This window comes from Carcharodon carcharias, chromosome 11 (assembly GCF_017639515.1).
Source record: "Carcharodon carcharias isolate sCarCar2 chromosome 11, sCarCar2.pri, whole genome shotgun sequence".
Classification (NCBI taxonomy): Eukaryota; Metazoa; Chordata; class Chondrichthyes; order Lamniformes; family Lamnidae; genus Carcharodon; species Carcharodon carcharias.
The window spans coordinates 27970231-27994139 of NC_054477.1; the positions used below are offsets into that span (position 1 = coordinate 27970231).

The 23909-nt window shown below is 44.2% G+C and overlaps 1 protein-coding gene across 1 annotated transcript in view; it reads right to left on the reverse strand.

Moving 5' to 3' along the window:
* Positions 1 to 219: 219 nt before the first annotated feature.
* The window catches only part of LOC121283860 (von Willebrand factor A domain-containing protein 3B-like), a 330503-nt gene continuing 306813 nt past the window's right edge, over positions 220 to 23909 (reverse strand). The window contains 3 exon segments of the mRNA XM_041198660.1: positions 220 to 393; positions 958 to 1033; positions 5714 to 5839. Of these exon segments, the coding sequence (XP_041054594.1) occupies positions 220 to 393; positions 958 to 1033; positions 5714 to 5839 (376 nt within the window).

Sequence of the window (23909 nt, forward strand, 5' to 3'; positions counted from 1 at the left end):
GATGATCCGTGAGATCCTCTGCGCAGTGTACTGGAGTGTTCTGCCAGATCTGTCCAGGCATCGGAATCGTATCTTTAACATGCCCGTGGTCTGCTCCACCAATCCTCGAGTGGTAGTATGAGCTTCATTGTACCTTCTCTCTGTTCTATTTTATGGCCACCGCACGGGTGTCATCAGCCCCGCCCCTTGCGGGCACCCTTTATCACCAAGCAGCCAACATTAGATCCTGTCTGGTCCCTTGAATATGTCCGGCATCTGCGACATACTCAAGATGTAGGAGTCATGGCTGCTTCCTGGGTATCTTGCGTGTACCTGCTGGATTTGTTTCTTACGGGCGCAGACCAGCTGGACAGTGATGGAGTGGAAGCCCTTCTTGTTTATGTATTGGAGTACCTGTTGCCAGGGAGCTTTGACAGCCACATGAGTATAGCCTATGGCATCCTGCCCTTGTGGGAAACTGGAAATCACAGTAAAGTCTGGTGCCCGGGCATCCTGGCTGGCTTGATCTTTACGACATTAATGTAGTCGTGGGCCTTTGAAAAAAGGGAATCTGTTACCTCCTGGATACACTTGTGCGTGGAAGCTTGAGAGATCACACAGAGGTCCCCAGTGGAGCTCTGGAAAGTGCCACTCAAATAGAAGTTAAGAGCGGTGGTGGACTTTAACAGCTACTGGCAATGGATGTCCTCCCAGTCCCTGTGGCACCAAATCCTGCAGAACGTGGCAGATGTCAGACATCAGATCCTTGGACATGCGGAGGCGTTGGCGACACTGCCTGTTGCTCATCTGCAGAAAAGACATGGGTCTTCTGTACACCCTCGGTCCTGTGAGCCACTTACACATGATGTTTAAGTGACCCTCATCCTCTGCGTCCAGAGAGGGCCCCGCTGCCCCTTACTCATGAGGGTGTAGCTCCTCCCTTTGGCAAGCCTGGTACCTCCATCGCAAACTTCTCACCCCCTTCTCTCCGGCCTGTGTGCCAATGATGCCGGCAGCAATAAATCCAGCATCCATCTTGCTGAAGGTCTCCTCTCTGCAGCATAAATGAGAAAAAGACATGAGTGAGCATCAGCCTCCAAAGGTCCTATTTCTGTCGATGACTAGTGAGTGACTGTGGGTTCAAGTTGTTGGGTCCAGTGTTGGCACCTAATCGCCACTGAAATCTTGGCCTGCGCGCTTTACTTTTCATGGTGGTCCACCTCAAACCACACCCCCCCCCCACCCCACAAACTGCTTCTACATCAGCCACTGCTATGGCATCACTTTGGCCGGGTGCTTGGATGTGCAGCTTTCAGGCTTGTCGCTGGAGATCCTCATTTACTGTACTCGCTAACTAGACTCTTTGGAAAAGACATAAGGGTAAATGTTTACTGAGGACGTGCGATTGTTTGATGGGGGTGAGGGGGCGGGGCTGAGGCTTCTCACCTGGTCAGTTGCCAGCGACTGTATCCTGAGCTCCTGCATTTAAGACGCCGCTCCAGCTTGCCCAGTCTCCCAATAACCTCACATTTTTTCATAGCCCTTGGGAAATTCAGCCCTCGGAACAAGGGGTTAACACGAGGAGTTTGATTAGTGCCAGAAATGGGGATTCGACTCGTGTGAATGCTCCTCAGTGTTTAATTCTCCTGACTCCCTGCACTGCCACTGAAAGGCGCCTGATATGTCTGAGATGTGGCTCCCCCGTCAATTGGTAAAACACTGTTCAGTTGGGTGCCCCTTCAATCGGCCTCCCAGTGCAGAGCACCAGTCCTCCAATCAGCCCTCAGAGTCCTCACCGTTAGAGTGTCATCTCTTATTAATTTTGTGCTGCGCCATCACTTCAGATTGGAAGATGGTGATGCTGAGCTCTCACTCCCAGACCAGTTTGAATGCTCCCTGCGTGACTGTAAGTCCTTCCCATCGGCCAGGATGAGCTCAATTTCCAGGCTTCCCTGCATCTAACAACTATCAATCCTCCCCCTCCAATCCTTGATCCCTTCTTTCTTTGGTGCCCCCTGAATCTTTGGAGATGGATTTTTTTTTATTCGTTCATGGGAAGTGGCCGTCACTGGCTAGGTCATCATTTATTGTCCATCCCTAATTGTCCCTGAGAAGAATGTGCATTTGTCCCGTGTGAACTTCACTCCCCCCCGATCTTGAGGCCTCCTGCCCAGTTAGACCCATAGCACACCCCTCGGCAGAATCCGCCAATGCCCCAACACTATCTATAGGCTGCAGATACCACCCCTGACTGTGAGTGTGCCATGCCGTCTGCAGTACAGTATAATGCCAGAAACCCCCACAGACCGAGGCATGTGGTGTTATGAAGACTACCTGTGCACAACATTCTGGGCACGACTGACCATGGACCGACGTGTCATCACCCTCCCTGGACTGGGACAAGTCTTTGTGAGGTCAGCCATGTGAAATGAAACGCTTTTTCAACTGCTCTCCTCCCATTGTGGTCCCAACTCGCTTGTGTCCCTTTTTAACAGATCCTTCTCCATTGTGGCCCAGATGATGCCTCACCAGCTCCCCCCGCAACCTCCCATGTCATGTTTCTGAGTCGAACCTCTGTCCACTATTGCCCCTTCCCGGTGGAGGCCTTGCCCTGTGGCCCCTTCACAGCACCCCCACCTTCCCGCTGGTAGTAGGCAGAGCCTCGCCTGTGATACACCCCTGAGAACGATGGGGTCCTGGCTGCGAAGCCTGACACTGACTCGAGGTGCTGTGAGCGCTGTGCGATGAAAGGAAGGCTAACAGGCCTCGAAATCACAAGCAAAGTGCTGGTCGCCAGGTGAACGTTGCTTATATCCAATTGTGAAACACGTCGGTCTAATTAGTCTCTGATGTTACCTCTTGATCCAGCGTGTGGTGGGTGGTTGGGGGGGGATTGGTGATACTGGCAAGCAGGCTTTATAATGAGCACTCATGACATTTAAATGTATTCAAATGGCCTTCCTGACATTGCACATCAGGAATCGTGGTCCACTATTGAATTCCTGAGCAGATGATAGGACCCTGTTTTCCCGCCGGCATGAACCTGATTTTTTTTTCATCTTGCAATATTTTCTGCTCCTGCCTGTGGTGGGTATCATGGTGGGCGGGAGTGGAAGATCCTGCCCAAAGTCTAACTAACCTCCGATGAAGTTTAAGCGTCAAACCTCCCACTGCCAGCATTGTGGGGTCACCATTTACGAGAAACCTAATCAGACAGACACATAAATGCAATGGCTAGAAGAGCAGGTCAGAGACTGGGTATTCTAAGGTAGGTGGCTCACCTCCAGACTCTATCTACAGGGCACAAGTCAGGATTGTGATGAAATACTTTCCACTTGCCTACAGCTCCAACAATACTCAAGAAGCTCAACACCATCCAGGGCAAAGCAGCCCACTTGACTGGCACCCCATGCACCACCTTAAACAATAACTTCCTCCATTACCAGCACTCTGGGGTTGCAGTGTGTCCTACCTACAGGATGCTCGACAGCTCCTTCGAAGCCATGACCCCCCTACCAGCTAGGAGGATAAGGGCTGGACATGCATTGGAATGCCACCAACTCCAAGTTTCTCTCCAAGCTACACACCATACTGGGCATGTATTGGACACATATTACCTTCCTTCATTGTAGCTGGGGCATAATCCTGGATCTCCATATCTAATAATGTTGTGTAGGGATCTTCAGCACCCAAATTCCAATGGATTAAGAAGACAGTTCACCACCACCATTGCAAAGGCAAAGAGGGATAGGCAATAAATGTTGTCATTTGCAACCATGTCCATTTCCCAAGAATTATTCTTTTAGAAAATACAGATATATACATACATACAACAGTAACAACTTGTATTTATATGGAGCTTTAATGTAGGAAAACTTCCCAAGGCATTTCACAAGGACAAACAAAAAGTTAACATTGACTCACATAAGGAAATATTACAAAAGGAGACCAAAAGCTTGGTCAAATACATAGGTTTTAAGGAACATCCTAAAGGGAGAAATAAAGAGGTACAGAAGCAGAGCGGTACAGGGAGAGAATTCCAAAGCCAAAAGCCTTGACAGCTGAAGGCACCACTGGCGGTGCAAAGGAAGTCAGAGATGTGCAACAGGCGAGAATTGGAGCACCGCAGAGATTTGCGAGAATTGTAGGTACAAGGCCATGGAGGGATTTGAGAGCAAGGATGGAAATTTTAAAATTGCAGCATTACCATTGTAGGTCAGCAAGCAACTGAGGTGGTGGCGAGGGTTAGGATCCAGGCAGCAAGTTTGGATGAACTCAAGTTCATACACAATGTAAAATCGCAGGCCAGCCAAGGAGAGCAATGGAATGGTTATCATACATACACACTGTTATGACGATGTGTGCCAGGCGGACCAAACCCACAAGGGAACCTTGGCCATGCTATCACAACAGTTTTGCAATTTTTATTATTACCAGAATTCAGAAGTAATGAGTCCACTAACAACTTTAGAGATTTTAAAAACTAAATTAAAACATTTAGTAACAAAAGAAAAGATTTCAAGCACATATGTAAGATTACAGTTACTTAATATTATAACAAATCCCAAAATTCCTAATTAATCTGACTCCCAACTACACACCCCCTTTAAGGCAACAGTCCAAAATAGATTTAAATTTAAATAACAAGCCAGCAAATTTACCACAGCACCCACTCGAGAGTAGAATCCCAAAAGCTTTTCTCCAACTTTAGTTACTAGACACAGCAGACTTTTGCAAACATGGCTCGAGGCTTCCCCAAGGCTGCTTTACACACTCTTTTGAGCTCTAATATGGCCCCACAACATCACCTACCTTCCTTCTTTATGTATGTATCTCCCTCTTTAATCTGTAAATTCCATTGTTCTATATGCCTTTGGAAATGTACTTTTCCCACAGTATAAAAACATTTCAGATCGCCAATATGGTCAGTACCTTTTGGGAAAAATAAACATAATAGCCTTGCCCTATTAATCTTGTTCGTTGTAGACATCCTACCATCCCTTTGAAACCCAAACTACTCCACTTATCTAAAAATGCAAATTTCCTTTGTACCCTACATGCTAAAACCTCATCAATGTTTACTTATTAGCATTTCAAATACCTTTTACCTCCAACTTCTTTTGATAATTTCAAACTTACAGCCTATGTGACTCTAATTTAATTAAATCATACAGACAGAACCATGTACACTCATGCCCATAAACCTAACTTACAATAAACCACAATAATATTATGAAACTTATTATAGTTTTGTGACGCCTCCATCCTTATGGAAAAATTAACCTATATAATTTTAAAAGACGGCTTCATTTTTTCAACCCATCTTTACTTACTGTACTTATCTATATACACAAACCATTACTATTATTGTGGTTTATTGTAAGTTAGGTTTATGGGCATGAGCGTAGATGGTTCTGTCTGTGTGATTTAATTAAATTAGAACAGTCTTGCACTTTGGTCTCGAAATTTGGCCAAAAATTTTAAAGGATTGTGGTCCATGCAAACAATTGTTTGAGAAGAATTGCTTACAACATAAACCTCAAAATGGTGCAACGCTAACACCAGACACAGAGTCTCCTTTTTGATGGTTGAATATTTTCTCTGTTGTTCATTCAGCTTTCGTGAAAAATATCCTATTGGTTTTTCAATTCCAGGTTCATCTTCTTGTCCAGTACAGCACCAATGCCTCCATCATTTGCGTCCACTCCCAACTTAAATTGCTTGAAGTAATTACGTAATGGCAGAACTGGTCGTAGTCAATACAGTTTTTAAACTGCCAAATGCATTCTGATACTCCTGTGTCTGTTCAAACTTCTTGGGCAGAACTTTCAGGTCAGCATTCAGGAGCATGCCCAACCCACTGGAGCATAAAATAGCACATGATGATGTCAGGCGAGCATCCCGATCCCACGCTCGCATGATATTTCAGTCGGCAGGCACGCGCAAAAGTGTGCCCGCCGACAATTAAGAGGGAAATTAGGTACGTTAAAGTTGTAATTGTCCCCGATTTTTCATGGTCCATAAAACGTCACAGTTGGCGGACGGGCAAATCGGCTAGATGACCTTTGCATTTCGCATGAAATTTCATCCAAGTTCAGTATGAGTGTTCTATTATTAAATTTTTAAAAACTCGATGGACAGAATTTTTATAATGTATATATTCAGGTGACTGTTTGTGATGCTTGGGCATTTTTGATCAGATTTTAAAATCTTTATTTGAAGTCTTCAGCTCCCTGAGGTACCTCTCTGCCTTCAGGGAGCTTTCATTCCTCGCTCGCCCACGTCCACGCTTATGTCAGTACCCACCCTGGTCCTGCCCCCGCCCCGGCAGCACTCAGCATTTCAGCGCACGCTTAATTGGCCAGCCAGTGTGAAATCGCAGTCGATGGGACCGATCGCGGTCGGTGGGTCTGTTCCCCAGCCAGTCCTCGACCTGCCAATTGTGCCCGGCCACTGACCTGCAAAGTCTGCCCCTTGTTCTTTTTTAATAGCTCAGTCAATGAAGCAACCATGCTGCTAAAATTTGGTACAAACTTCTGGTAAAATCCACTCATGCCCAGAAATCTCAAAACTTCTCATTTTTGTTAAAGTGAGAGTGACTGCCCTTGACATCAAGGCCACATTTGACCGAGTGTGGCATCAAGGAGCCCTAGCAAAACTGGAGTCAATGGGAATCAGGGGGAAAAATTTCAGCTGGTTGGAGTCTTACTGAGCACAAAGGAAGATGGTTGTGGTTATTGGAGGTTAATTGTCTCAGTTCCAGGACATCACTGCAGGAGTTCCTCATGGTAGTGTCCTAGACCCAACCATCTTCAGCTGCTTCATAAATGACTTTCCTTCCATCATAAGGTCAGAAGTGGGGATCTTCGCTAGTGATTGCACAATGTTCAGCACCATTTACGACTCCTCAGATACTGAAGCAGTCCATGTCCAAATGCAGCAAGACCTGGACAATATCCAAACTTGATCTAACACGTGGCAAGTAACATTCACGCTGCACAAGTGCCAGAGAATGACCATCTCCAATAAAAGAGAATCTAACCATCGGCCCTTAACATTCAATGGCATTACCATCACTGAATCCTGTACTATCAACATCCTGGAGGTTACCGTTGATCAGAAACTGAACTGAACTAGCCATATAAATACTGTAACTACAAGAGCAGGTGAGAGGCTGGGAATCGTGCGACGAGTAACTCACCTCCTGTCTCCCCAAAGCCTGTCTACATGTACAAGGCACAAGTCAGGACTGTGATGGAATATCCCCATTAGTCCCCACTTGCCTGGGTGAGTGCAGCTCCAACAACACTCAACAAGCTCGACACTGTCCAGGACAAAGCAACCTGCTTGATTGGCACCACATCCACAAACATTCACTCTCTCCGCCACCAACGTACATTAGCAGCGGTGTGTACCATCTACAAGATGCACTGCAGGAATTCACCAAGGCTCTTTAGACAGCAGCTTCCAAACCCATGACTACTACCATCTAGAAAGACAAGGGCAGCAGATAGATGGGAACACCATCACCTGGAAGTTGTCCTCCAAATTGCTCACCAACCTGACTTGGAAATATACCGCTGTTCCATCAATGTCGTTGGGTAAAAATCCTGCAACTCCCTTCCTAACAGAACTGTGGGTGTACCTACACTACATGGACTGTAGCAGTTGAAGAAGGCCACTCACCACCACCTTCTTAAGAGCAAATAGGGATGGGCAATAGGGATGGCCCAGTCAGCGAAGCCCACAACCCGTGAATAATTATTTTAAAAAAGGCACAGGGAAATTCACCATGGCTATTAATTTCACATCTCTCGGAACCACCTTATCATGTCCAAAGGCATTGCCTAGATATATAACTTGCGCTCTCGCAAACTCACTTAGCCAAGTTCATCACCAAATTAGCTTCTTGCTGTTGATCAAACAGTTCTTTCGGATGTTGTAAATGATCCTCCCACGTTTGACTAAAAACTATCAAGTCATCAATATAAACAGCACATTTGCTCAGCCCTGCAATTACTTTGTTTGTTTGTCTTTGAAAAGTTGCTGGTGCATTTTTCATACCAAATGGCATAACTTTAAACTGATATAGTCCATCTGGCATTACAAAAGCCGATATCTCCTTTGCTCTCTTCCGTAACGGTACTTGCCAATATCCTCTCAGCACATCAATCTTTGTGATAAACTTTGGTTGTCCCACTTCCTCAGTCCAACCATGGAATAGGATATGAATCCACTTTTGTCACTGAATTCATTTTTCATAATCCACACATGGTCTTTGTGTTCCATCCAGTTTTGGTACCATCATAATAGGCAAACTCCAGTTACTGCAACTAAACTCAATGATGTCATTTTGAGGCATGCATTCGATTTATTTCTGTACTTGTGATAATTTTGCTGGATTTAATCCATAAAGATGTTGCTTTACTGAAACTGAATTACCCACATTTACATCATGTATAGCCAAATTTGTCATCCCTAGTTTATTACCACAAATAGCCTTGTGTGACTGCAATAGCTTCTACAATTCATTTCGACACTTGTCTGGAAGGTAACTCAATATTACATTTAAATTTTTAAGCACCCCTTCATCATCCAACTTGATTAGAGGAAAATCAATTTCGGAATATTTTGTTTCTACCTCTCTCTCTTTATCTACCACAGCTTATCCCAAAGCCTGTCTACATGTACAAGGCACAAGTCAGGACTGTGATGGAACACTCCCCAATACTCCCTACTTGCCTGGGTGAGTGCAGCTCCAACAACACTCAGCAGCTCGACACTGTCCAGGACAAAGCAGCCTGCTTGATTGGCACCACATCCACAAACATTCACTCTCTCCGCCACCAACGTACATCTTTTGGTCATCTTCCCTGTCAAAGTACTTTTTAAGCATACTTACATGATACACCCTCTGCATCTTTCTTCTAGCGGGAGTATTTATTAAATAATTTACTTCACTCAGTTTCTTTTCAATTCTGTAAGACCCACTAAGCCTTGCCTTTAATGGTTCACCCAATACTGTTAATAAAACTAGCATATTTTCCCCAGCAACAAAACTACCAGCTGTGGTGCACTTACGTGCCTTCATCTTCATCATCTGCTGTGATATCTTTAAATGGTCCTTAGCTAACTCACATGCTCTGTTCAATCTTTCTCTGAAGTTTGTCACTAATCCAGGAGAGTAGTTTCTGAATTTTGACCCACCAATTTCTCAAGAATCAATTTCAGGGGACCCCTTATCTCATGGCCATAGACTAATTCAAAATGACTAAATCCTGTTGATTCATTAGCAGCATCTCTAATATTAAATAACAAGAATGGAATTCCCGTATCCCAATCCTGTGGATAGTCTTGACTATACGCCCTCATCATAGTTTTTAAATTTTGATGCCACCTTTCCAAAGCACCTTGTGATTCAGGATGATAGGCTGTTGACTTAAACTGTTTTTTTTTCCCAAACTGTTCATTACTTCCTTAAACAGCTGTGACATTAAATTTGAACCATGGTCCAATTGTATTTCTTTAGGTAAACCATGCCTGGTAAAGAATTTAGTCAACTCTTCCACAATTCTCTTTGCTGTAATATTTTGCAAAGATATCGCTTCCATAAACCTTGTAGACATATCCATTATTGTCAGCAAGTACTGACGTCCACTTTTAGTCTTAGGGAGGGGCCCTACACAATCAATCAGGACACTGGTAAAAGGTTCCTCAAATGCTTGAATCGGAATTAAAGGTGCCAGTTTAATCACTGCTTGAGGTTTTCCTGTCACCTGACATGTGTGACATGTTCTACAGAATTTGACTACACCTCTATGCAATCCAGGCCAAGAGAAATTTATTTTTGCCTGAATATTCTTAATTCCTAAATGTCACCCCCCTCCCCCCATTGGAATTTCATGAGCTATTCTCAACATGTAATTTCTGTATCCAGATGGTATAACAATTTGATGCAGTACCATCCATTTCACGTCTGCTGAAACATGAGACAGCCTCCACTTTCTCAATAATGCACTACCTTTAAAGTAATAACATTCTGGATTACATTCTGCCTCTGGTTCTGAGTAAGCTGTCTGATATAACCGCTTTACTCTTGGAACCTACTGCTGTAACTCCACCAACTTCCTTGAGCTAAACACTTCAACTTCATTCTCCTCCATTCTCTTTCCCTGAACAATCTTATCAAAGATAGTATCAGAAAATTGAATGCCAGCATCTTTTCCCTGTCTTTCAAATTCCTCCTCTGTTTTAACCTGTGAGTTTGTGATCTCGTTACTACACAAACTGGAAACTATCCAGGATCATCTTTCTGCAACACCTCTGTTGAAAGCACCCCAACAGACTTCTCAACCACATCACCAACACATGTTACCCAGCTATATCATTACCTAAAATAAATTGAACCCCTGCAATGGGCAATTTCCTTACTACTCCAACAATCACTTCACCTGTGTTCAACTTACTCTTTAAATTTCCCTTACATAATGGAATACTTTTTGTGTCTCCATGAGTTTCCTTTATTATCACTTTTTCCTGCAATGCTCCCTCTGAACAACAAATATCAATATCCCATAAAATTAAGGATTGACTAGCCCCTGTGCCTCTTAAAATTTTAATACCTTTGCCTGCTCCACTCTGTATACATGGAAAGACTTTCCCTTCACATACAAAATCTTCAAACATTTCTGTAACCTGCCCTCAGAACTCCCTTGGGTAAATTGTGAACACATTCCCATTTCTTTACCTACCACTGATTCTTCCTGCTTCACCTGTACAGAAACCACTGGTTTTTCCTGTGCCTGGATCTCAGAACCCACAGTACTCTTACTTCCAGAGCTGTTCTGTGTTCCAACTACTGCAATAGATTTTCGCCGTAACCTCTAACACATTGACTTTGTGTGCCTAACCTTATTACAATGGAAACAGCTCAGTTTTTGAGTGTCATTTCTACCTACAGCACCTTCCTTTCTGATCCGAGAGAAAACTTCCAGAGAATTTCCAACTACTCCTTCTCTTCCTTGACTAATTACCTTCCTTTCACCTTCCCACTTCCTAACCTTCTCTGATTTAAAAGGGTGAAGAAAGAAAGGTTTAGAACTATGAGCTAACTTATAATCATCAGCTTTCTCTACTGCTTGTCTTAACGTTTGAACCCTCTGTTCCTCCACATGAGTTCTCACTACAGAAGGAATTGAATCTTTAAATTCTTCCAAAAGAATTACTTCTCTAAGAGCTGCATATGTTGTCTCTTCCTTTAATGCCCATGTCCACCAGTCAAAAATATTTTGTTTTACTCTCTCAAACTCAATATAAGTTTGGCCAGGCTGTTTCCTTATATTCCTAAATTTCTGCCTGAATGCCTCAGGAACCAATTCATCTGGACTCAAAATAGCCTTTCACTGAATCATAATCCACCAATATCTCTTCTGACAGTGAAGCATAAACTTCATGAGTTCTACCTACCAGCATAGATTGTAAAAGCAATGTCTAGATTTTTTGTGGTCATTTCACCTGATTAGTTATCTTCTCAAACAAAATAAAGAACACCTCTAACTCCCTTTCCTCAAACTTCAGAAGTGCCTTAGATTGGAAGTGATCATTCCATTCTCAGAACCTCTCTTAGCACCTGAGATCCCTTTTTATAACTTGCAGCTTTTTAAGCTGATATTCTCTCTGCCACTCCTTCTCTCTTTCCTCCCTTGTTATTTTCTACAGTGCCAATTCTCTTTTCTGTTTTCCTTCTGTCTCCAGCCTTTCTGCTTGCTCCCCTTGAAATGCCCTTTCTTTTTCTTTTGCTTCCAATTCCAGTTTTTCTTATTTCCATTACTTGTTCATGTTCAGGCTTCTTCATTTTAACTGAAGTCTCACTACCTCTAGCTGTGACTCACTAGTTTCAAGTATCCTTTCCAAATTCAAATGCTGTGCTGTCGCTTCAATTATGTCTGTTAATCTCAACTGCAACTTATCCGCCAATTCTATTAACTTACCTTTAAATACTTTTTGTAAACCAATCAGAGTTATGTCTTCTATTCCCAGGAAAGAAATATGGATAAAGCCATACTTGCAGTTCCACCACTTTAAAATCCCTCAACACCAACTCCTGAGTTCAATGTCCTCCTCGTACTCCTAGCCTTAAGATTCACCAACTCCAAAGCAACCAAGGAATTTCAAATATCAAATATGTTATAACGTGGCAGGTGATATGTGCCAGGCGGACCAAATCCACAAGGGAACCTTGATCATGCTATCACAACGGTTTTGCAATTTGTATTTATTACGAGAAGATTTGGGCACTGAATTCAAAAGTAATGAGTCCACTAACACCTTTAGAGATTTTAAAAGCTAAATTAAAACATTTATTAACAGAAGAAAAGATTTCAAGCACATACATGAGATTACAGTTCCTTAATATTATAACAAATCCCAAAATTCCTAATTTAAACTGACTCCAAACTACACCCGCCTCCCCCCACCCCCACCTTTAAAGCAACAATGCAAAATAGCTTTTAAATTTAAATAGCAAGCCAGCAGGTTTACCACAGCACCCATTCGACAGTGGAATTCCAAAGGCTTTTCTCCAACTTTAGTTACTGGACACAGCAAACTTTTGCAAACACGGCTGGAGGCTTCCCCAAGGTGGTTTTACACACTCCTTTTAATTCTTATCTGGCCCCATATCATCACCTTCCCCATTCTTTACATATGTATCTCCTTCTTTAATCCGTAAATTCCATTGTTCTATATGTCTTTGGAAATGTACTTTTCCCATAATATAAAAAACTTCAATGTTGCCAATATGATCAGTACCTTTAGGGAAAGATAAACATAATAACCTTGCTCTATTTATCTTGTTAGCTTAAACATCCCACCATCCCTTTGAAACCCAAACAACTCCTTTACTTATGTATAAAGGCAAATTTCCTTCACATGCTAAGACCTCATCCATGTTTAGTCATTAAGCATTTCAAATGCCCTTTACCCCAAACATCTTTTGACAATTTCAAGCTTGCAGCTGATCTGACTCTAGTTTAATTAAATCACACACAGAACCAACTACATAAACACCCATAAACCAACTTTACAATAACCCACAATAATATTATGAAACTTATTATACTTTTCTGACACACACACATTGCAGTTTATGGCTGCTGTTCTAATGCTGAAAATGATAAAGAAAACACAAGACTTGCTTTTCATGAAAATCAGACGTCTCAAATTGCTTTAACGCCAATGAGGTACTTTTGAAGACTATTCACTGTTGAGATATAGGAAACACAGCAGCCAATTAGCATACAGCAAATGCCCCCCACAAACCACAATGTGATCATTTTTCAGTAATGTTTGTAAGTTAGCTCAGTTAGCCTGAGGTGACAAAAAATTGTTAACTTTTCGGTGCAATGTTCAAAAAGTCACTTACAAAAATAACAAAAAAACCATCGAAAACATTTATTGCCTTAAGAGACACTACGATTGTCTTTAATTAATGTGATAATAACAAGAACAAGTTTACACTTTTTGCCACTTAAAAAAAGAAATTTAAATAATAGGGTGTGTTGGATAATACATATATCTTTTACTCATTTTGTGTATTAGTGAACTGAAGAATGGCAGAATGGTGGCTGGTCTATTTTGACAGATATTTGCTGTGTTTAAGTCAAAGCAATTTTGCCCAGAGGATGGTGAGGGTCTGGAACTCACAGCCTGAAAGGGTGGCAGAGACACGGAGTCTTGTCCAATACTGTACTTGGTTATCCACTCCAAGTGGTGTAACCTACAAGATTACAGACCAAGAGCTGGAAAGTGGAATTAGGCTGGATAGCTCTGTTTCAGCCAGCACAGAAACGGTGGGCCGAATGGACGCCTTCTATGTCGTGTATGTCAGATGTTTCAATGCAAAATCTGAATAGATCATGACCCAGATAAAAGCAAAATGCTGCGGATACTGGAAATCTGAAACAAAAACAGAAAATGCTGGAAAATCCTCAGCAGGTTTAGCAGTATCTGTGGAGAGAGAAACAGTTTCTCAGAAACAGAGCTGAAGTTCTGAAGAAAGGCCATAGGGACTAGAAACGTTAACGCTGTTTCTTTCTCCACAGATGCTGAGATTTTCCAGCATTTTCTGTTTTTGTTTCAGATCATGACCGAGTCCTCCAACTACCTGTAACTTCTCTCACATCAGGAATACTAAGGAGTCGATCAAAGAGCATCTGGCATCGTTCAGGGAACCCCATCTGGAAGCAATGGAGCAGCCACCGAGTGACTATCCATTCGAGGGAAATTAAAACAGAAAATACTCGAAATGCCTCAGCGGGTCTCTCTGTGGAGCGGGAAGAGCCACCGCGTTAACTCTGCCTCTCCCTCTCCAGAGGCTGCGAGACCCGCTGGGAATTTCCGGCAGTTCCCGCTGTCAGTTCAGCAGATTTCCAGCATCCGCAGTATTTTGCTTTGGTATCCTAATAAACTGAGACTTGCTTGGACAAAACCGGCCCTCCCGTGCTCCATGAATTGGGATAGTGAAAACGTCACCTGGAGCTCCAGGCAGTTCCTGGGAGTAAATTTAACTGCAGGTGGGCAGGTTTCTTTTTTTTAAGGGGCATTTATTTGTGTTGGACTCTGCCAATAAATCCAATGCTTAATTTAAAATCCTGTTGATGTCGAGAGAATGAGACACATCGACAGGGGCAGAATGTTACTGAGAAGTGTGGGGAGTGTGTCCAGACGGGAGCTGTGAGGCTTCAAGTGTTTGTTCTCAATTTTCATTTACCTTAAACCTGAGATGGCTCGCCATGGTTACTAGACGGGTAACCATGGCGATTCAAATAGCCGAATGAAAGCAAGAGTTTCCACACTGGTCTACACTTTGAATCTAACAACAACAACAAAAAATCCACGATTTGCACCGGCCTTGTTTCATCTCACACTGAATGAAATCTGGTGCATGTGGGGATCCCAAAGATAGAGATGGCTGGCCAGCTTCCTTGGGGATTGAGGGAGCAACTTCCATTTCTCAAGGTGCGTAACTTCTGGCGGATAACTTTGTCACAGTGCCAGTAATTTTTTTTTCTCTCCAAAAAAAAAGCAGAAATTATACATTTGTCCCGTTTAACGACAACCCGTTTAGGGAAAGGCGAGCAGCATCTCCCCCGGATTAAGGAGACACGCGATTTTAAGATTAGTGTAAAGAGACTCCTCGGCTGAAAATCGCTGTCAATCCGCTGCTCTCGGGTTCACGAGAATGTCAAAATGGGGATGTACCCCAGCAAACACCAGCAGCAGCGTCAACGCTGGGAGCAACGGGGAGATTTATTAAGGGACGGAGGGAGGGAGTGGACAACAAATTACTCTTCACCTCCCCCCACCCCCCACCCCCAAACCCCGTTTGCCAATTTTAGTTTCCTTCACTAATCCACTTTCTCTCTCCATTTTCTCACCAGTCTCTCTTTCCTAACTGGCTGGGGCAGGCCAGCTCCGGTACATGGAACATCCCAAACACAGTAGTGAGATGCTGAGATCTGGCAACTTTCTTTCCACGCTATAAAACTCCTTCCTGCCAGGCGCCTGAACTCATTTGTTCAGTTCCCCACACGCCCCTTACCTTTGGCGAAGCTTTCGCGCCGATTCTCCTGTTGTTGGATGTGATTTCGAGTTAACCTGTTACCTGGGTCTCCCCCTCCCTCTCTCTCTCCTCTCAGTCTGACTTGCTGACGCCGACTGCGCCGTTCGCCTAACGTGTTGATTCCTTCCTCTGATCCCAGGAGAACTTGACGGATCCTTTCACTGAGTGACGGCTTTTCTGTTCGCATTCAGACCCATGCCTCCAGTTTCTAGCAGAGGGCACACACTCCATTCAGCACTGCGCTGGTTCAGGGTAGCAACATGGGAAGGGGGTGGGAGAGAGAATCCCCAACAGGTTGAAATTGTTGCTAGTTTTGAGGTGGGGTTGTGGAGAGAGGTGGGAGGGGAGGGGTACGGCATGAGTCAAATGGAAAAGATAAGGCGGGAGGGGAGAGAAATCCCCTGTCTCATCACTCGTCACACTCTGAATGATCATTGTCTCTCCAACTCTGAACGTCACATAGATCATCTGCTTAATATGCATTAGCGCATGGACCGACTGAAATGAGAAGGTAGAGGGCACTGACTAGCCTTGATGTTTTTGCTGCAGGGCATATTTCATTCCTCCAACATGTATGTAATTCCCTCCTTCTCTCTTTCTCCTGACTCAATGTTAAACTTACTTCCACCCAGTGACCTTGCACCTTGTAAACAGTGTATGTACTAAACTGGGCGCCTCGCCCGGCAACACTATTTCTGAGTATACGCCCGATTTAATTCACACATCGACTTTTCCACTTGTGTCCCACATTTGCACTCTCTTCCCGGGAATATGAAAAGACCAAGCCGCCTCATTGGTTTTACGTTATTTATCAGCACATTACTCTGTATTAAGACGGATTTTTTCAGTGTCGCTTTTCAAGACAATTGGACTAAACTTAACGTTGTATCCACCCTGTCTGCATTCTCGGGTGATTCAGAAAAGATCCAAAACAGCGAGATAGACATCTTTTTAAACTGGAAGAAAATAATTCCGCCTCCTCTTACATCTTAAAGGTACATTTCATTTTACAGAATATATTTTTTTGTGGTGGGGGAAGGAATATTTCCTGGTGAAATCGCGTTCTTTAATTCTTTAATACTCGAATTGCAGTGGGCAATATCAATCCATCGCGGACTGTGTGAAGGAACATACATCCCGCGCTGGACGAGTGCCAGTTTCCAGAAAGACAGACAACATTGTTGTTATAATGAGAATCCTCTGACTGATCTCAGAGCTCGCTCTCTTGTTAAAATTCCGCCCAGCAGAGCAACCTGGAGGTTAAAAAAAAGCGCCTTTCTGCATTCATTTCGATGGTCAGTTTTCACTGGATTCCCCACTCTGGACCCCGGCATATCAGCTGCCTGCTCAAGTGGCACTATTTGTCGGAGAGCAGTCTTTTTTTCCTGTGGGATGTGGGTGTCACTGGCAAGGCCAGCTGCCCATCCCTAATTGCCCTTGAACTGAGAGTCAACCACATCACTGTGGGTCTGGAGTCACATGTAGGGCAGACCAGGTAAGAATATCAGATTTCTTTCCCTAAAGGGGCAAACGTGATCATTACTGAGACTAGCTTTATTATTCTAGCTGCTCTGGTGGGATTTGAACCTGTCTCCCCAGGGAATTAGCCTGGATGTCTAGATTAATGAATTCAGTGACATTCCCAACGCACCACCATCTCCACTAATGCTTACTAGTGGTAACATTCCCACTTCAATCGCCGCCACCAAAAATAGCTGATCAGTTGATTCATTTGTTGCTTGGGGAGCCATGCTGTGAACAAATTGGTTGTCAGTTAGCTTAAATAACATTTTAATAGTAACAAATTGATGGTAATGTACTTTGGGACAATGCATAAGGTGTAATAAATGTCAGTCAGGAAATTGTTTTTAATTAATGCATATTAATTTTTGATCAACCAATTGCGGGATACATAACTGTTGGGAAATCGGCAACAGTTATTTCGCAAGCTGAATGCCACATTCATTGGCTGTCATACTCCCAAAGCCACGAGTGAGCAATCAGCACAGGGAGGTGAATGGCTTGAAATTACATTATGTGATGTTGCTGTATTTCTACTGAATTCCTCTCCAATTTCTATGCAATTTTAAAACGAAGGGATTAATACAGTCTTTAAAATAGCAAAGTGAACACGTTAATGAACTATATTAATCATTTTAACCCATAAAAAGTACAATTTCAGAAGAACAAGGTCAAGGTAGTATTGCAATGTAAAATGAATCAGCCACAGGAGTGGGCTTTATATAAGCACCTATTTAACAAAAGGGAAATCTCAGTCAAAACAAAAAGTTAAATTATTTCTTTTTAATTTAAACCAGTTTGTTTTCCGTTAATGGTTCTGGGACATCCTTAACTCTCTGACAACCCAAAATAAATCTTAACATAAAAGCAATAAAGTTCATCAAATGCCAGTTTGTGCAATATTAATTATTTGAAACAAAAATGCTATCAACATTTAACCAAAAAAATCTAAACTTTTTGCTTACTTATCATGTTTTCCACTATTACCCATTCTACTTCTCTCAGTTTGTCTACATTGGCAGCATTGTTAGCTCTGGGCAGAAGGTTCAAGTCCCACTTAAAACTTTCAGCACATAATCTAGGTTCACAATGTACAACCCAATAAATGCTTCATCCCTCCGATGCAATATTAAGCTAATATCTACAACCTCAGTCAAAGATTTCAAAGAAGAGCAAGAGAGCAAACAGTTGTCCTAGTCTCCTGTCCAACAATCCTCACCCAACCAATACCCCCAAAAATAATCATCTCATTGTGGATCATGCTGTGTCCTGTGCTGTACACAACACGTTAGAAAGGATGTAAAGGTTTTGGAAAGGCTGCAGGGGAGATTTACCAGAACAATATCAGGCATGAGTTGGGGCCATGATTTTGGATCATGATCAGATCAGCCAATGCTCATATTGAATTGCGGAACAGGCTCGAGGGGCCAAATGACCTACTTCTGCACCTAATTTATATTTTTATTCATATGAGGGACTTCTGGTAGCATTCTGCTGAGGGCAGAAAAGATTAAGGGGAGATTTATTAGAGGTGTTTAAAATTCCAAGGAATTTTGATAGATTAAATGTAGGAACGTGGGAACTTAGGAGCAGGAGTAGACCATTCAGCTCCTCAAGCCTGCTCTGCCATTCAACTAGATCATGGCTGATCATTTCCCACAATGCCACTTTCCTGTGCTATCCCCATATCTCTTGATGCCAGTAGTATCCAGAAATCTATCAATTTCTGTCTTGAACATGCTCAATGATTAAGCTTCCATAGCCCTCTGGGGTAGAGAATTCCAAAAATATACCACTTCTGAGTTAAGAAATTCCTCTTCATCTCAGCCTTAAATGGCCTGCTCCTTATTCTGAGACTGTGTCCCCTGGTTCTAGACTCGACCCTGGCCAAGGGAAACATCCTATCTACAAGCCCTGTAAGAATTTTGTAAGTTTCAATGAGATCACCTCTCATTCTTCGAAACTCTAGAGAACACAGGCCCTGGTTCCACAAACTCTGCTCATTTGGAGAAACTGTTTCCAGTGATAAGAGGGTCAGTGGCCCCCGAGGTCGCAGGTTTAAGATAATTGGCAAAAGAACAAGCTGGGAGATGAGGAGAATTTATTTTATACAGCGAGTTGTTGTGATCTGGAATGCGCTGCCTGAAAGGGTCTTGGAAGCAGATTCAATGGTGACTTTCAAGAGGGAACTGGATAAATACTTGAAAAGGGAAAAAAAAGTTGCAGGGCTCTGGGAATTGAGCAGGAAGTGAGTGGCCAGATCTTTCAAAGAATCAGCATATGCATTAAGATAAAAGCAAAATTCTGCAGATGCTGGCAATCTGAAACAAAAACAGAAAATGCGGGAAAAACTCAGCAGGTCTGGCAGCATCTGTGGAGAGAGAAACAGAGTTAACGCTTCAAATCCATACGACCCTTCTTCAGAGCTGAAGAGAAGTGGAAATATGATGAAATTTATACTGTGAACATGGCAAGAGAGACAAACGGAGGAGAAGAGCAGTACTTCTAAGGTTTCTGTTTCTCTCTCCACAGATGTTGCCAGACTTACTTTTAACCCCATTCTATACTCTGGGCGTCAGTGTCACACATGCTACGGATGCAGGGCACATTCTAGCTCAACTTCGTCAGGGTGAACTGGGCATGGGCAATCTCTGCTGTCACACCCAGTGAGGGATCCATGTCCTGAGGAATTCAATGACGTTATTGTACTCAGAGGTGGCGCGGGTGTGTGTGGAGAGTGGGGATGTTGGGGGGAAAAGGGTGACGGCTGCATTAAGTGACCTGAGGCAACATGTAACTCACCCTTCCCTAGCGCTGGAGATCCTTGAAACTTTTGCGGCAATGGAGCCATGTGCGCCCACCACATCATGGGAGCTCACACCCTCGACCACCTCCTCCCACACACATTTGGCCAAGTGGTGGGGGGAGCCTCCGGCTCCTGTCCCTTGGAAGAAGGGCCTCCCGCCGCGCTGCCACCTCCTGCAGCAGGGCAGCTGGGCACTCATCTGAAAAATGAGGGGCACACTGCCCCGCTGGCCTACCCCCTGGCCAGGCCTGCCCTGATGGCCTACCCTCCGGACTTGTGTTACCTCCATTGCCCCTCTGCAGAGCCCTTCACCCAGCCATTGTGAGCAGCCTTTCCAAGGCTGCCAGGGCTTCCTTTATACAGTCTGCCAGGTCGCCATTGGACCCGGCGGGCTGTGCACACCCACCACTGTCCACACACTATACGCAGGAGTCCTGAAGTACACTGGACAGGCCTTAAGCGGCCCGCCCGTGTAAAAAAGCAGCGCAAAACTGATCATGGGAGGCGATCGGGTCTGCGCCAGTCCATGCCCACTCCTGCATGGGGACAACTCTCCCCTTGAAGTTATTTTCTTCTCTTCCTCTATTTTCTCCTTTTCTCACCTGTTGTTGGTGTGGGTCTGTCCCAGACTTTCACTCTCCTAACTATTTGAATGATATTGATCTTTATATGTCCCTTCAGCAACGCAATGGTCTCTCATATCACTTAACAGTTTTCTATTAATATTCAAAAATAAAAGCAGAAAACACTCAACAAGTCAGACAGTGTCTCTGGAGAAAGAACCCCCATTTTTCATGGTTATTTCAGATTTCTAACATTTGCTGTAGTTTGCTTTTTGAAAGTCTTTTAACCCATTAACTTCTTTCACTGTGAATGGAGTACGTTAAGTCTCTACTTCTCTTTATACAGCCTTATAAAAATGTTTGCTTATCTTTTGGTGTTCAGTTCAGACAAAGGGAACTGATCCAAATTGTCAGATCTAACCCAGCCTTTTCCCTTACAGATACTCAGAGGCTAGCACCTTCTGAGTTTTGTTATCAATAACTTGTAGCACATAGTCTACACCAACCCTGGCTAAAAAGTCAGGGTGGGGGGTGGGGGGGGGGCAGTCTATACTTGCTCCGGATGGCTGCACCGCAGGAATTAAATAACATCTTAGCTGTTAATTGACTTGAAGCAGGACTTACACCTCTCAGCAACAGGGAGTCCCATCTCAGAGAGCTGCCAGGCAGTCAGAGGCCAGCAGCTCCCCCATACCGGCAGGGCCACCAGAAATGGTAGTCGCTACTGGGACTGCAGCGAGGCAGAATAAAAGGGGTTCGCCGCTGGATCCAAATTGGCAGGTGAGTCTGAGGTCTTGCTGGGACCAAGCTGGCAGTGAGGGGGGTGGTGGCCAAGGTAGAAAGGGTGGAATGAAACTTGGGGTGCTTGCACCTTGTTGGGGCTGGTGGGGTGGGGGTGGTTGGGGGGGGGGTGGGGAGCAGTGTTCTTCAATGGGTCCAGGAACCTACCAAGGAGAAACCACACCCTGCTGCCACCAGCTTGCCCAGGGAAAGCTGCTGGGCTGAACGCTTGGCATGGGCCACTCCTGGCGTCAGCTTAATCCAGTCAGCGGGATGAGGCCCTTAAGTATGCATTAAGTGTGCATGAATTGCCTACTTAAGGGCCTTGATTGGCTCACCAACCTGACACAATTCCCCCCCCCCCCCCCACCACTGGCAAAGTTGCGGTGAGGGTAAGAGTGGGTGTATAAGCAGTGGGCATGCTGCCCACTGGATTTGTGCTCCCCGCCGTCAAGCTGAACAGCTAGGTAGCATTAAATCCAGTCCTAAGTATCAGTTCCATTTTAAGCATATATTACAACCTCAGTGTCAAGTGCTCAGGTGCTCATCTGTCATTGCATTTGTAAGGAAATACCAAGAATGTCTCCGGGCACTCAACTAAGAGAGTAAGTTAAGAAATGTTGAGTGCAGCGCAGTAACCTTTAAATATCAGGCAAATCATAACTTTAAGTAAAGTAAGCTTTTATAGTAGGCCATTAAAATATCATTATTTTTTCTTTTTCTAATGGGATGTGGGCTTCGCTGACTGGACCAGCATTTATTGCCCATCCCTAGTTGCCCTTGAAAAGGTGGTGGTGAGCTGCCTTCTTCAACCACTGCACTCCATATGATGTAGGTACACCCACAGTACTGTTAGGAAGAGAGTTCCAGGATTTTGAACCAGTGACAGTGAAGGAACGGCGATATATTCTCAGGTCAGGATGGTGAGTAGCTTGGAGGGGAACTTCCAGGTGGTGGTGTTCCCATGTGTCTGCTGTCCTTGTCCCTCCAGGTGGTAGCAGTCATGGGTTTGGAAGGTACTGACTAAGGAGCATTGGTGAATTCCTGCAGTGCATCTTGTAGTAGAGGGAGTGAATGTTTGTGGAAGGGGTGCCAATCAAGCAGGCTGCTTTGTCCTGGATGGTGTCAAGCTTCTTGAGTGTTGGGCCTGCACTCATCCATGCAAAGTATTCCATCACACTCCTGACCTGTGCCTTGTAGATGGTGGACAGGCTTTGGGGAGTCAGGAGGTAAGTTACTTGCCGCAGGATTCCTAGCCTCTGACCTACACTTGTAGCCACAGTATTTATACGGCTAGTCCAGTTCAGTTTCTGGTCAATGGTAAACCCCAGGATGTTGATAGTGGGGGATTCAATGATGGTAATGCCAGTGAGTGTCAAGGAGTGACTGTTAAATTCTCTCTTGTTGGAGATGGTCATTGTCTGTCACTTCTGTGGTGTGACTGTTACTTGCTACTTGTCAGCTGAAGCCTGGATATTGTCCAGGTCTTGCTGCATTTGGACATGGACTGCTTCAATATCTGTGGGGTTGCTAATTATGTAAAACATTGTGCAATCATCAGTGAACATCCCCAATTCTGACCTTACGATGGAAGGAAGGTCATTGATGAAACAGCTGAAGATCATTGGCCCAAGGACACTATCCTGAGGAACTCCTAGGGTGATGTCCTAGAACTGAAATGATCGACCTCCAACAACCACAACCATTTTCCTTTGCGCAAAGTATAACTTCAACCAGTGGAGAGTTTTCCCCCTGATTCCCATTGACTCCAGTTTTGCCGGAGGGCTCCTTGATGCCACACTTGGTCAACTGTGGCCTTGATGTCAAGGGCAGTCACTCTTACCTCACTTCTGAAGTTCAGCTCTTTTGTCCATGTTTGAACCAAGGCTGTGATGAGCTGAGTGAAACTGCTGGAACACAAACTGAGCATCAGTGAGCGGGTTATTGCTAAACAAGTGCCATTTGATAGCACTGTTGATGACCCCTTGGACAATTTTCCACATTGCCAGGTAGAGGGCAGTCTTGTAGCTGTACAGGAACAGTTTAGCTAGGGGCATGGCACATGATTCGAATTGGCTGAAGAATGGCATCTGTGATGCTGGGAACCACTGGAGGAGGCCAAGATGGATCGTCCCCTCGGCACTTTTGGCTGAAGGTTGTTGCAAATGCTTCATCCTTATCTTTTGCACTGATGTTCTGGGCTCCTTCATCATTGAGGATGGGGATATTTGTGGAGCCTCCTCCAGTGAGTTGTCTAATTACCCACCACCATTCGTGATTGGATGTGGCAGGACGACAGAGCTTTGATCTGTTGGTTGTGGGATTGCTTAGCTCCGTCTGTTGTTTGCTGCTTATGTTGTTTGGCACACAAGTAGCCCTGTGTTGTAACATCACCAGATTGGTACCTCATTTTTAGGTGTGCCTGGTGCTGCTCCTGGCATGTCCTCCTGCACTCTTTATTGAACCAGGGTTGATCTTCTGACTTGGTGATAATGGTAGAGTGGGTGATATGCTGGGCCATGAGCTTACAGATTGCAGTTGAATACAATTCTGTTGCTGCTGATAGCCCACAGCGCCTCATGGTTGCCCAGTCTTGAGTTGCTAGATCGTTTCTAAATTTATCCCATGTAGCACGGTG